This window comes from Astyanax mexicanus, chromosome 25 (assembly GCF_023375975.1).
Source record: "Astyanax mexicanus isolate ESR-SI-001 chromosome 25, AstMex3_surface, whole genome shotgun sequence".
Lineage (NCBI taxonomy): Eukaryota > Metazoa > Chordata > Actinopteri > Characiformes > Acestrorhamphidae > Astyanax > Astyanax mexicanus.
Genome location: NC_064432.1, coordinates 16,126,982 through 16,142,096, shown reverse-complemented (window position 1 = coordinate 16,142,096; position 15,115 = coordinate 16,126,982). Strand labels below are relative to the sequence as shown.

Below are 15,115 nucleotides of genomic sequence, written 5' to 3'. Positions count from 1 at the left end.
CTTGGTAATGTGAATGTAAAATTATACCATGAAAGAAATAGCTTTTGCTTCCATAAAGAACTGCTTGTGTAAAAGAGATGTGTGTAAACTTTTAAAATGGTTTACAAGGTTAATATAAAAGTTATTTACCAAGTCAAAGGTTCTTTACTCCAGCATAATATCTCCCACAAAAGTGGTTCTTCTGTGGCATTGTTTGAAGGTAGTGGAAACAAATTAGAGTTTGAGCTTTGAGCCAGTTTCCTAGGCAGTGACTACACCTAGTTTTGGGCTACATATGCCTGGGTCTGTATTTTAAATTTTGCTTTAAATGTTTATGTAACATCAACCTATGTCCTCCTCCTTAAGCTCCCCATAAGACTTTGCTCCAAAAGGCCTTCTTAGTCTTTCTGAAACACATTTATATTTGTTTTTTTATGTACACTGCTTGGTCCAAAAAAAAGTCGCCATCTGGATATAACTAAGCAAATGATGTGGGGTTGCTGTAGTTGGTCAGGTCTAGGTTCAGCAACAGTATGTGCTAAAAGAATGAGGTCAGCTGACTATCTGAATGATCAGGTTATTCCATTAATGGATTTTTTTCTTCTCTGATGGCACGGGCATATTCCAAAATGACAGTGGCAGAATTCATGGGGCTGGAATTGTGAAAGAGTGATTCAGGGAGCATAAGATCTTCATTTTTTCACATGGATTGTTCACCACAGAGTCCAGACCTTAACCTCATTGAGGATCTTTGGCATGTGCTGGAGAAGACTTTGTGCAGTGATCAGATTCTACCATCATTAATGCAACGCTGAATTGAAATAAATCTTTTGATATGGCAGAAGCTTATTAAAACAATGCCACAGCAAATGTGTGCAGCAATCAAAGCTAAAGAAGGTCCAACAAAATATTAGTTTGTGACCTTTTTTTTTATCAGTGTTCTCTCCTATCCTATTCTTTGCTTTTTTTCCTTTTGTTCTTCTTGCTTTATCAGCCTTGTAATGGCTTGTGTTATCTTTTACCAACTTTGGCGACCATAATTGTGAATTAACAAGATTCAAAGCAAGCCTTCAAAATTAATTTCAAGCAATTTAATAAATTCAGTAGTCTGGCATTTGGTCAAATTAGAATGGAATTAATTTTAATGTGGACCACTTACTTTTTTGTTAAGTGGGCTGGGAGCAAAACGTTCGGAAACCCAGAAATGAAGACTCAACAGTTTAGTTTACTCACCAGTATGCTTTAATCTGTGTCTAGACCCTTGTTGTGTAGGCCAATATTCTTTCCATATGGCTCACAGTATGTTGCATTTGTAAAGCACACATATGCTGATATGTCAGAAGGCTGCCAGCTGCAGCAGAAATGTGGCATCTGTTAAGTAGGGGTATTACGGGTGAGTGGGGATAATAATGATTATAATGGTAATATATAATACTTTGATCATAAAATATGACCAAAGGTCCTTTAAAATGGATTAGAGGTGGGAGCATGTAGTGTACTAACTCAGAGGTTATCAGTGGTATTCTTACAGGGACAGGAATTGAACCCCAGTCTGCCATGTGGAGGTATCTATTAAAACATTAGATGATACACACATATATAAGCTATTGTGCTGGTGACTATATGGACAAAAGTATTGGGACACCTGCTCATTCATTGTTTCTTCTAAAATCAGTAGTACTAAAAAGAGTGTATTGTGCCTTGTTTGGCTAACTGTCTAAGATTTTCAACTAGGTTTCGGAGGATCATTGTTGTGAGGATTTGTATGCATTCTGTGAAACGAGTTTCTGAGGTCAAGAAGTTGGATGATCAGCACCCTGCCTCATCCCCAAATACCCAGCTCTTCCCAGAAGTACTGGATGGAGCACCTTCATTCCAGAAAATGCAGTTCCCCATTGCAAACTATGGTATGAACACAAATCATTACACTGTTACAAAAATTAGGTTTTTACTTCAAATAAAACATCTTAATCCTACAAATGATAAAGGTTTATCTTAAAAATATAACAATAAAAAAGATATTTTAAAATTAAATGGTAATTTCCTACATGTGAAAATGTCAATGTAAAATTATTGCATTTTAATCACGTTAATAAGAGCCCTTGAAAAGTTTTTAGTTTTAGAAACATTTTGGCACATGACATCTATTTCTAAAAATGGTATATAAGCTTATTAACACTTAGACTTGGACCCAGATTCTATGCTTATGCTGTTAAATGTGACACTGCAGTTTTGCTGGTGATTTTATGTTGTTTCATCTCAGGAGAGCCAAATATCATGAATCAAATTTAGTATTGCTGAATTTCTTCAAGGGTCGTGATGTTATAATTTGGCCATAATGCCCACCCTTGGTGAAGGGCACTTGAGGGGTTAAGCTCCTGCCGCGGCTGCAGCTTAGTGATAGTGGTGGTTGGCATGACAACATGTTCATGTCAGCAGTTCTCCTCCCCAGTAAGGGCAGATAGCGGTGTAGTGGCGGGTGATGCTGCAGTAATTGCATGTCTGAGAGGCTGCAGTGCTGATGTGTCAGACGGTTTTAGGTGGTGCAGAAAATGAATTTGAGGTTTGGAGAGCGACACTAACCATTTGTGTTATTTATAACTCGTCTAAGAATATAACTCATTAACTATAATTTATTATATAAATCTATAAATGATTTATATATACTCATCATCAGATACATGGAACAACATGGCATCAAGATAACACATTAGCAACCACCTGGCATACCACAGCAACCACTAAGCAACACATTAGTAACCACCTGGGCTATAATAGCAAGTGCCCAATAACTACTTAGCATTACTTTCCCAACACCTGGGATACCGCAGCAACGTTCTAATGTGACTATAGCAACCCATTAGCAATTACTTATTAACACCTGAGTCATTACTTTGGTCACCTAAGCAACTGCCAAGAAGCAAATAGCAACATCTAAGCAACTACCTGGGATATCAAAGAAACACACATGCAACAACATAGCAACCACTTTGGATACCCACTTACAGACACCATGCACAGTTTGTTCAGAAACATTCCCTTTATACTTTATTTTTTCAATATATATTTTCTTGCAACATCACAAAGTAATAATTAACTTACTAACTTGATACACAAATTATTTCTGTTCTGATTTTCAGTATTGAGCTTCTTTTGAAATGTAGTCCAGTGTGAGACTCAAATGTAATGTGAGTGAGCTGTACTTAACTGAAGGCTGAATGGGCAGATACACTTCTTAGCCATAACATTAGCTCCACCTGTCTAATTCCTATTATGTATTTAACATCAGTAAGCCCTGGGAGGCCTTGACCCTGTCACTAGTTTGGGTTGCCCTTCTTTGGCGTACATTTGGTGAGGAGTGGACACTGCTTACCAGGGACACCCCATAGAACTGATGTTTTAGAGATGCTCTGATCACAGTTTTTGGCCTAATTCATAGTGGCTTAGATTGTGCATCGCTCCCTAATATGTACTTTCCACAGTTGGAGACAGATGCCATCATAACCTAATAATCAGTGTAATTCATTTCAAGTTAATATGGCTATTGTTTTAATGTTATGTCTGATTTACTGTATGTACATGGAAATGCACTGGTGTGGGGTGCACAATCGGGGCCTCTGATTCTGTGATTTGAGCAGAATTGTGGCTGGCTTCCACACCCCACTTTATCCCCTGTTTATGTTAATCGCCCTGGGGTTGGTGCTCAGTGGGAAGGGGACTGGATCACTTAAGTTTCATTAACAGCTCCACAGGACAGGCGACAGAGCTTCCGCTCATGTAGGTCATCCTGTTTATCAATCAAATGACAGTGTTTTGTCGGATTACATGAGGGCATTACATGTGCAGTGGGCCTACTTGCACATATCTCAGGGTTGCATACTGTATAAATATTATAACACTGTTTAACGTTGTGTAGATAATAATAATATTCATGTTATGCACATACTGTACATGAATAGGGGGAGTTTATTACCTTCATCACCACCAGAGGCCACTGTTTTGACGTGTTTAAAAGCCAGAGCGATCTGCGCAAACAAAGGAAAACACGCCAGGCATCATTTTTGACATCATTATAATGCATTATATTATATAATCTATATGCCTGTGTATTTACATGAAAGCCATTTTTGTTCACAACAGGAGCAAACAATGTAATTACATTTGCTCTAACGTTATTTGGACCAGAAAGGGTTAAGGTAGCTAGACGAATTATTTAAATTCAACCAAAATAAAGGACCACACAAGAAAAGAACAATATTACTTATTAATTCAAATAGTTTTAAAATATAAACTGGAGAAAAAAAACATATGCTCTAAATTATCTCATCTCAAAGTACAACGGAACATCAGATCCACGTTCATTCATTAAGTATGCAAGGCGACATCCGGGTAATTAGCTATTTCTAATTAGAGCTTATAATTAAACGTACCCATCAATACACACAGTACACTAGACTGCGAGTTACTACGGTTTTACCAAGTCTACACTAAAATAGTGCATTCCAGGTCATAAAATAAAGGTGAAACATCCTAACAGTCCACTAGATTTCTAAAGGAGACAGTTATACGGTTTATAAGAAGTCTGCCTGTAGATACGTCATTAAAAATAATGCAGTTTTCATATATATATCTACTTAGTTAACAACTGTAAACTGACCAATGAGCGCGGGTTGAGAATCTCAGCAATTGCAGACAGTGATTCAATTGACCGAGTCGGTTCTTTTTTTAACTGTCAGAGTGAACTGATGGGGCGGTCTATTAAACGATTCATTGATTCACAAGGCAAGTCAGAGGTTCTTATCTACTGTACTAGTTGTGGTTAATCATCACAACGATTATCAAATTACATCACCACAAATATTAAGAGTTCTAATGTTTAGTGATTAATCAGCATTCTTCTCTAGTAGCTAGTTCATATACAAATTTTCAAATGCTACTATATACAGCTCTGAAAAATAAGAGACCACTTAAAAATTGAGTTTCTTTGCTTTTACCAAATTGAACCCCCCTGGAATATAATCAAGAAGAAGATGAATGATTACAAGCCATAAAACCAAACTGAACTGCTTTATAATATAAACTTGTTTTTTCTTTTTTTGCCTTATTTAAAATCTGAAAGCTCTGCCTCTTTTTTATTTCAGCCATTTCTCATTTTTTGCAAATAAATGCTCTAAATGACAATATTTCTATTTGGAATTTGGGAGAAATGCTGTTTGTAGTTTTTAGAATAAAACAACGATGTTCATTTTACTCTAACATATACCTATAAATTGCACAATCAGAGAAACTAAATTTGGAAACTTAAGTGGATTTTTTTCCCAGAGCTGTATAGCTATAGTAGATATTGTTATAGTAGACATTGCTGCTTAGGTGTTTGGTGAGTTTGGTGAGCAAATTAATAAAAGCTTCCCTATTTATTTAATATTTATTTAATCACTAATGTAGTTAAAATTCCTGGAAAAATAATACTATACTAACAAGTCCTATTTGTCACTCCAATCAACTTAATCATGAAACTTTTTTACATAAATATATGTTGATTAATTGGCTGTTTATTGTAATAAAACATTGAAATAGACACAGATGTAAAGTATAAGATATGCAAGCATGTAATAAAAAAATGTATTATTATTAATAAACAATCTTATTAATGTGTGATATTTTACTATATTTGCTGTGGTATTTTCCTAACATGTCTTATTTATCTTTTTTCTATAACAGTAAAGTAGTAGGACTGTAGCTAATTCAGTTGTGGGAATTGTAGGATTTGTGAATCGGTTCGAGTGAGTTATTCAAATGAACCGATTCAACAGAACGATTCGTTCGCGGCTTCGCTCGCTACGGTCCTTCAGACGGAGGCAGACGAGAAAACCACCGCTGCCAAAATCCACATTCTTTGGGATACTCATTAAACGGGAATTGTCGTCCGAGTGAGTCGGTTCCGTGAGGGAAACGTGCTGCAGGAAAGCGAAAAAGATGGCTTGAAGGATATTACGCGTCTCTTTTTCCAAATTCTGGCGATATTTTGTCCGTTTTTCGGTCGTTGGTTAACGGGCTGATTCTTGTCATTTTTTCCCATTCAATTTGAATGGCTCGTATGAGGTGTTAGAAAGAAGGCTAGCCAACGGTAGCTAGGTTAACGAAACTAGTGTTAGTGTTTTTTATCTTTGTTTTAAAACGCATTAATATGCAATGTTCAGGACTATTTAGTTTGTAGTTTATCTGTTTAATCTGTCTTTGAGGACAAAACGTAAAGGGTAAGCTAGCTAATCTATTAGGTTAGGAAGCTGGTCGGATTTACAGCTAGGTTAACTAACGCTAACGCTAGGTTAACAGATAAGGCCAGAAAAATGCCGTTATTTTTCAAATCTGAGGCAAATTTGAAAGAAAACATTGGCTAATCCACTGCTAAGCTAACTAACTAATTCAAGCATTGCTCTATTTATTCCTTGTATTATAACCCATACGGAGGAGCGTCGTCTGGTATTTTAACCATAAGAGGAAATGAGTTCTGCCCAGGACGAGCGAATTAAACCGAATTAAATTCTGCTCAGTTTTTACCATTATCTGACCTCTTCTGTGGAATAATAGCCTTAAAGGAGACGCGAAGAAGATGGAAAACCAGGTGTTCACGCCTTTACTGGAGCAGTTTTTACTCACTCCTCTGGTAGCTTGGGTAAGATTTTTCTCCTGAACGCCCAATATCAGGCTTAAGTGCACGTTTCCATAGTGTATTTTAGCTAGCGTGCCGTTGCTGATGTGTGTATTTGACACATTGCAGGTGAAGACTGTGGTTCAACCCTCGACCAACGATGGCAGCAAGCTTAATGAATACATTGAATTAGTGGATGGAGCCTACTTGAACGAGGTCATGCTTCAGATGTAAGTACACATCAGACTTGCTATTATTTATTATAAAGAAAGACTGCGGTCATGTTGTTGGCCTTTGTGAAGGCACAAAGGCAGAAATGTGCTCTGCACATGGAGCTGATATTGTGCAACCCAGCCCTCTCCACTCCTTTCTTGCACACGCTTTGCAAGGAATCCATAGCTCTGCCTGTTTCAGGGTGAAAATGGCATTTCCAGACTGCAGGTTTGAGCCAGGCTGTACTGAGAGAAGTGGAACAGGCACATTTTCAGAAAGTAAGACTATTATTGGTCTGGTGCCACTTCTGTGTTTAGTAGAGTAACGTACACAATACTTCTAAGCTACAGATTCAGTGTTGTCATCACATCACCACACTGTGTTGAACACATTCAAGTTTGGTCATCATAGAGAGTGGTGGGTAATTAACTTTTGTTTTACTTTTTTTTTGCAGTGTTCGAAAGCATGCAGACGATCAGAGACAGTATAACTAAATTTCGACACACTAAGACCATCTTCGTTTTTTAGTTTTATGCTTCAGTCAGTTGCTTTTTAAAATGTACACTTATTTCATAATGGATGAAGGAATAGAAAAGCTTTGTAGTGGCGTGGAATAAATAAAAAAAAATGTTGTACACGCCATTGAAAGTTAAACCAGGCCATCTTTTAGCATTAAGTAGCAGTACTCTAAAGCATGGGCTCATGAACATTATTCATACCTACTTATAATATAAATATAAATTTGATCCCATAAAAACCAAAGTAGTATCCGTTGTGGATTATGTAAAGTTGATTATCAATATTACTCAGAAATATGTAGCCATATTTTAGGCAATTTGAATGGTGAAGCTGTCTATTAAAAGTTTCAGAGTCTTAATGTACTGTCAAACAACAGTTCTAGGTTTGTTCTACAAAAGTAAATGTTGACAGCTGCTCATGAAACAGAACTACTTCTGTACACACTCAGTTTAATAGGAAAGTGTTGAAATATCGATTTAAGCACTTAATTTCTGGCCTTATTATGTTTCCTGTCAGCATCATATACAAATATGCAATTATACCCATTATACCCATTGGCAGTTTTGAAATGGAACATGTTATTAGGCTGTATGCTAAATGACTTGTATGCAGATTTATTTGTCCTCTCTACTTTGAGGTACAGCTGAAGTCTTGCCTTGGTTATTGGGGATTTTTAGGCAGTTAGTGCTGGCGCTGAGCTTTGGGCAGCTGTTGGCACTCATCCTCTCAGCATGGCTCTCTTAGACAGAAGGCACATTGTTCGATGAGTGAAGTGAAGCAGGTCTTTGTTAACTGGCAGGCATGTTAACTGGTTAGTGTTTCTGGACACTGGTAAATCTTTAGCAAAGCACACATGGAACTGGTGGCTACTACAGTTCTCCTCTAGCTCTCTCTCTTTTTCGTTGATTGTTTATAGTGAGTGGTCTTTGTCCAAGCCACAGTTTTTAGAGAAAGATTGTCCTAATTTAATTTAGATTACCAGTATAAGTAGCATGAAAGGGTCACTTTATTTATTTTTTGTCCCTTTCTCTTTATAGGAGCTGTCAGATTTCTAGGAAGTTATCAGGCGGTGAAAGATGCAATGTCCAGAACTTTGTTGCATAATTTAATATGGCCAGCAGAAATTGAAGTAACTTGTTGGCATTATGTCCATTATAGCTTTAACTGCTGGCACACTTTGGTTTTGTTCATAATCAATACTCCTACAGGGCTTTCCTTGCCTCATTGGCATAAATGGTGGTCATTATCCAAAAGAAATGCTTGAGGGGAATTGATCTTGTCATTTGTCTTAACAAATTTGACTTTAAGGGGGTGTAGTTGTGAGTTATGCCCTGGAGCTAGAAGTCTGTTAGGGATGTGCTGGTTCAGTAAAGAAGTGTGGGAAACTGTATTTGGTAGTAATACCAGTTTAGAAGAGTGAGGAAACTAGTGGACAGTACTTTGCTATGGGTGGTGTCTAAGTTATTTTCAGTTTTTGTTTTATAGACTCTTTAATACCTAATTTAAAGTATGTATAGACTTTTTTGATCTTATTTTAAAGTAGACAAATTATTCCTCAATGTCACTCTTCACTGAAGACGAAAATATATGAATAAATTATTATTTTTACTCTGTGGTTGTTTCTGCTCTGGATCACGATGCAGCACATGATGCTCCCCATGTGAAAGCTCCATGTCTTGCCTCATCTCCCTTAGCAGTGACCAGAAAGCCTCTAGGTTGACAGACACAAGTCGTCTTTGCAGAAGAGAAGCCCGCCTGGATTATCTAACGGTTTAGACGGTGCAGCACAGATGGTGGAGGTGAACGCCCTGCCCCTCCGCAGTGACTGCCCAGTCCCACACTTTTTTGCCCCTTCGGTGACCAGTGCTCCACAAAACCAGAAGCTCTCCAAGTTACAGCTGCGTTTTTGATTAATAAATGGCTTTATCCAGATATAATCCTGGTACCCATTTACACCTGGTAATTTTGTTTTGGTTGCACTAAAACATCCGCTTAAAGGTGTCATTCTATCGTTTTTTTCCCCATTTATTTTAAAATGTCTAGTTATGGTCTCTAGTATGAATGCCCTGTGAGTTGTTTTTTTGTTTTTGAAAAAAAGTGCTCTGGTGATACGGTATAACGCTGCTGTAGTCCAGTGGAGGAGTGGACGGGGAAGAACGATAGGATTTCGGCTCTTGCTCATGAATATTCCTACATACAAACATTATCACCTTTGATTGGTTAACAGCACTGTGACAGGCAGTAGCAAGACGGGCAAAAATTAGAAATTTTACAGTAATAACAGCCTTTGCAATGTCATGTTACTTTATAACATGTTTAATACCCTGCTAAATGCAGTTGAGCCACTGACCTAGTCTTACAGTGTCTGTAAAACACAAAATCTACCGGAGATCCTATGTAAACCTGTAGTTACTTACACACAGAGGGTAGTTCAGGGCCAGAAATTAAAAAACCCACCCCTGGTTTTTGTTGGCTGAGCCGCCCTGGCAGTTGGAACCAAATCCTGTGGTAGATTTTTACTGTCTGGACCTGGACCACCCACCTCTGCTTACACAAGATAGCTAGCTAGCCAAGTAACTAGTGTAAACAGAACTATTCTAAACACAAACCTACCTAGCTCAATTGTACTTTGATGGTGGTGTTTCTTAGACAAATTCTATCAATTTGTTTCTTAGATATGAATTACTGGGCAAAAGCATATAACACTGATGTGTGAACAAGAAAAAGTGCAATTTAGCGGAATGACACCATTAAACTTTTTATGTAGCTTGGCCTTATCCAGATATAATTCTGATATTTAAGACTCATGGAGTGACCAGGTGAACACAGGTACTCATCTCAAAGTGATTCAGTTTTATTATAGTTATTTGCACATGATTCAAACAGCTTTTTTTTTGTAATCGGTTCTAACTGAATCTTTACAATTGCACTGGTGTATTTCTATACCAATACTTAACACTACTCTTTCTGACCCCTTAGCCCGACCCCCACTAGCTCTAGCACAATTCACACAGACTATTGCCACTTTATCCCAGCAGTAGGCCGGCTTTGCAGCCGATAAGATATCTCCTGAACGACAACAGTTTAATTACGCTAATCCTAGATTGGGCGGTGTTGTGTGCAGTAGCTTCAGTTCACACCCTGTGGTGCCTTTTTGCGAACAGACAGAGGGTGATAATAGGATAGACCCATTTCAGTAGTTACATTGCTGTTCTGGCTTTCTTCCCCCATTTTCTCACTTTCTGAATTTTAGTGATGAGACATGTGTCTTCCTTTGTCCTTTGTGGGGAGAGGGGCGAGGCAATCTTTTTCAGTAGATGCTTTGCCTGATTCTTTATCCGGGCAGATCAAAGATGTCAGTCTGGTCTGGAGATGTAGACAGGTAGAAAAGAAGGCCCCATACAACCCCAACACCACCCCTCCCCCTCATAACTGCTGTTGCTGCTGCTGTTTCTTCTGCTGTTATCTGCCTGTCTGAAGTCTGAAAATGGTCTTCCACCCATGTTTCTCTTGATGTCCTACTTTCCACTCTTATCTGCAGGATGGAAAATACACCACCTTCATTTCTCCAGCGTGCATCTGTGTGATGATACGGGGTAGTATTTTGTGTGGAATCAGTGGAATGAACTTCAGAACCTGGACTGATGAAACGGGGTTGTTGTGATAAGAATGCTCTGAAGCTGGTCTCACTGGAAGCAGTCAGCATGGCCTTGATGGAGTGATATTTTAACAAGGACACATTGAGTACTGTAAGATTTCTGTACGTCGGTGACAATATACAGGTGCATTAAAGTAATACGAAATCCATTCCTAGTGTAAAAACAAAAACAGGCAACTACATACCAAACTCATGCTTGAACTCATTACCGAGATGATGAATCTGGTATTCTGGGTCAAAGTTCAAGTCTGTGTACCACTCCTTATTAATTTTTTTTTCTTTTTTTTTTTTCTGTTATTGTTACTTATAAAACCAAGAAATAGGTTTCTTTTACAGTCTCACAACCTGATAATCAAAAACAATTTGAATAAAGAACTGAACAAAAACAAAGATAGAACACTATTTTGACATAGTGGTAAGATATTGTATAGGCATGTTTTGTAGTTTTCATTAGGGTGGTCTATATTTGACATGCACGCTGGAAGTTTATTGTTATTATAACATTGGATAAATAAAATAAGAATCTATATTAAAATTTCAGTTTGTGTTTTTAAACAGTTTTAAACAGTGAAACTGCTATTTCTTGCGTTTTCTACTAACAATAACAGAACCAAGCATGAGAAAGGACCCATTTTCCTGTTTTTCATTAATAGTTTATAATATACAGCTCTAGAAAAAGAGACCAGAGTAAAATAAGCATTTTTGTTTTATTCTATAAACTACGGACAACATTTCTCCCAAATTCTCCCAAAAAATTGTTTAGAGTATTTATTTGCAGAAAATGAGAAATAGCTGAAATGACAAAAAAGATGTAGCGCTTTCAGACCACAAATAATGCAAAGAAAAGTTTGCAGTTCATATTCAGAAATCAATATTTGGTGGAATAACCCTGGTTTTTATTCAGTTGTCATGCATCTTGGCATGTTCTGCTCCACCAGTCATACACACTGCTTTTGTATAACTTAAAACTTAATTTCAAGCAATTCAGCTTGGTTTGATGGCTTGGGACCATCTATAAATCTCCATTCCAGAGGTTTTCAGTTTGGTAAAATCAAAGAAACATACTTTTTAAGTGGTCTCTTATTTTATTCCAAAGCTGTATATAATCTATATATATAATTCCTGTATTGTCGTGTATCCTAATTTTTTTCCCTTTTAAATTATTTTATATTGGTCAGCTGCCCACTGATCTGATTTACTCGCTTTTTTTCAATAATGGGCGTGGGTGCATTGTTTGCTCTAATTGGTTGCTTTGGTATTCCTTTTCAGATTGGTCAAAAATTGGTGTCCTACTTGTTGGATGACTAATGTGGTCCTATTGGCCCTCTACTATGGGGACTGTTTTTGATGTATATCACGATTCCTAATAGATGGAACTTTAGTTTGTGCTGCTTTAGTTCTAGCGTCCTCTCCTTCCTTTTCTCATGTGTCTCATATGTCTCATTTGTCACCTGCCTGTCTAGAACAGCTCTGGAAAACAGTTCCTCTTTCCGCTGGAAAGGCCACTCGTGCCATGACAGTGTTTGTGTAATCCCGCCTCTGTCCTCCCCCTACTCATCCTCGCCAACTGAGAATGATGCAGCCTGTCAGAAGTAGGTTAGTCCGTGGCACAGCAGCGCCTGGGGCCATGGCACGTTCTGCATTGACTATTGACTTCTGCATTCATCTGCCGATGTCTGAAGGACTGCCTCATCGACGCAGTCCATATCTTCTGTCTGTCTTACAATAGCTTTCATTCTTGTGTACAGTAATGCTTATAACTACATGCATGTAAACACCTTATTCTTTTATAAATTTAATTTGAGTATTTGTATAAATCTTCCATTTCCTTTGACTTTTATTTCACTGCAGGCAGTATAAACCCAAGATATTTCCTGTTTTGTCTGCTAAACTTAAGTTAATTTGTTAAATTACATCCATTGTATCATTTCTGGCCGGCAAAACATTCCAAAATATATACATATACATACAGGGGTTGGACAATGAAACTGAAATATCTGGTTTTAGACCCCAATAATTTATTGTCCCAACGGACAGTTCTGGTGGAAACAGGAGAGTTGAGGTGTACATTGAATCCTGCCGTGATTTGATTAGCCGTGGTTCTATGTTTTTTGGATACAATCCGGGTTAGCACCCAAACATCCCTTTCAGACAGCTTCCTCTTGCGTCCACAGTTCTGTTGGTTGTGGTTCGTCCTTCTTGTTGGTATGCTGACATTACCCTGGATACCAAGGCTCTTGATTAATCACAAAGACTTGCTGTCTTGGTCACAGATGCGCCAGCAAGACGTGCACCAACAATTTGTCCTCTTTTGAACTCTGGTATGTCACCCATAATGTTGTGTGCATTGCAATATTTTGAGCAAAACTGTGCTCTTACCCTGCTAATTGAACATTCACACTCTGCTCTTACTGGTGCAATGTGCAGTTAATGAATGCACTCCATTGAGAACCATTATCACCAGTCACAAGAGCAAATTATTTTTTGGCAGACCTTTGCACTACAGTTTGAGTATACACTCACAAATACCACTTTAAAAATTCTTGTGCATAGAAAAGACCTATGCTATCCATGTTCATAACTGGTGTCAACTTCTCTGGGCTCAGAGGCATCTAGGATGGACCATCACACAGTGGGAACTGTGTATTGTGGTCAGATAAATCAATATTCCAGATCTAGTTAGGAAAAAAAATGGACGCTGTGTACTTAAAACAAAGACAAACAGGACCATCCAGACTGTTAACAGCAACAAGCCAAAAAGACAGGGTCTGTTATTATATGGGTTGTGTCAGTGCACTTTTGTGATGGCAGAATTAATGCATTTACAGTGAGATCACTGAGAGCAACATAATATCTGTAAATGTAAAAACCAGTGCATTTTATTTTTATTTCCATTTTCCGTACAGTCCCAACTTGTTTTTGTTGTTGGGTTGTACACATAGCTTTATTTTGATTGGTTGGTTATGATGAATGCTGTTGATATTGACTATATTTATTACAATATTATAACTTGCAGTAATTAATCTGATATCTTCAGATCATTTTTATCCACTAGTTAACCACAACATTGGGGAGGGTGATGACAGCATAGCCAACCCCCTTCCATGCTGGATCCTGTTTGTCCTTCCCATTTTGAGGATGAAATGAAAATTAACATCCACAAGGCCGGCTCTCTGTGTTTTAACCAGCACTTGGGCTGACAGGATTACAGCTCCCACCGCTGTATTTAATTAAGGGTTTAAGCCCACCCCCCATTGAGGTCGTCTAAAAGGCCTCCTGGATAGGCATGCGCTTTGAGGTCACGTGATGATTGGTGTATTCACACTAGTCTTAAAAGGACCTTGTTCCTTGATTTGCAAGACTAAGAAACAGTTGTGTGTGGCGGTGTGTGCGAGTGTGGGAGCAGCCACAGTCTTTGCAAAAGGAGCCTTTAAGACTGCAAAAGAGCTTCACTGCAAAAAAAAAAAACATTAAGAATGATCGAACTGAATGGCTGTTGTAGCAGTGGGGGTTTTTATGAGCTGTTTTATCTCTTTTAATATTTACTTACAATGTGGGCTAATTTACCAAACTATGGAATATAAGCATTGCCCCAATACTGAACAAATTAGAAAAGCATGCGCATCTAAGTCACGTGATGTTTTGAGTGACACAGTTGAACGGACGAGTTAGCCATTTCATCGTCTAGTGAATAGCCGTGCATGTCTGTGTGGAGTGTATGTGTGGGTATCTAGGACAGTTAAGGATGAGAGGAGAAATTGTGTCAAGGTTCACTTGAAAGATGCATATGCTTCTCCATAAAAAAACAAAAAAAAACATTTACTTGTTTGACATTACATGTTCAATACATTCTGGAAATTTGCATGTTTGTTAGCATTTGATTGTTTATTTGATTTTATTTTTATTCAGTATTCAGTTTTAGATAATATGAAATATTAAATATGCCCTAATTTGGCAAAGCTGTTTATTAGATTTATTACCTGTTTGTTAATTTCAAGTAGTTTTCATTGGGTATCGACCAATATGTTTTTTGGACTGATGCCAAAATCCTAGTTATATACTGTATAATGTACACACACTATGTGCGCACATAT

The 15,115-nt window shown here is 37.8% G+C and overlaps 1 protein-coding gene across 8 annotated transcripts in view; it reads left to right on the top strand.

The window, feature by feature from the left end:
- The first annotated feature begins 5,814 nt into the window (after positions 1 to 5,814).
- The window catches only part of LOC103039205 (girdin), a 61,716-nt gene continuing 52,415 nt past the window's right edge, over positions 5,815 to 15,115 (top strand). For all 8 annotated transcript variants that reach the window (XM_022681869.2, XM_022681865.2, XM_022681867.2 and 5 more), the window contains exons 1-2: positions 5,815 to 6,655; positions 6,761 to 6,861. In XM_022681869.2, the coding sequence (XP_022537590.2) occupies positions 6,593 to 6,655; positions 6,761 to 6,861 (164 nt within the window). In that variant the 5' untranslated portion in view covers positions 5,815 to 6,592. The remainder of the gene's footprint in view (positions 6,656 to 6,760; positions 6,862 to 15,115) is intronic.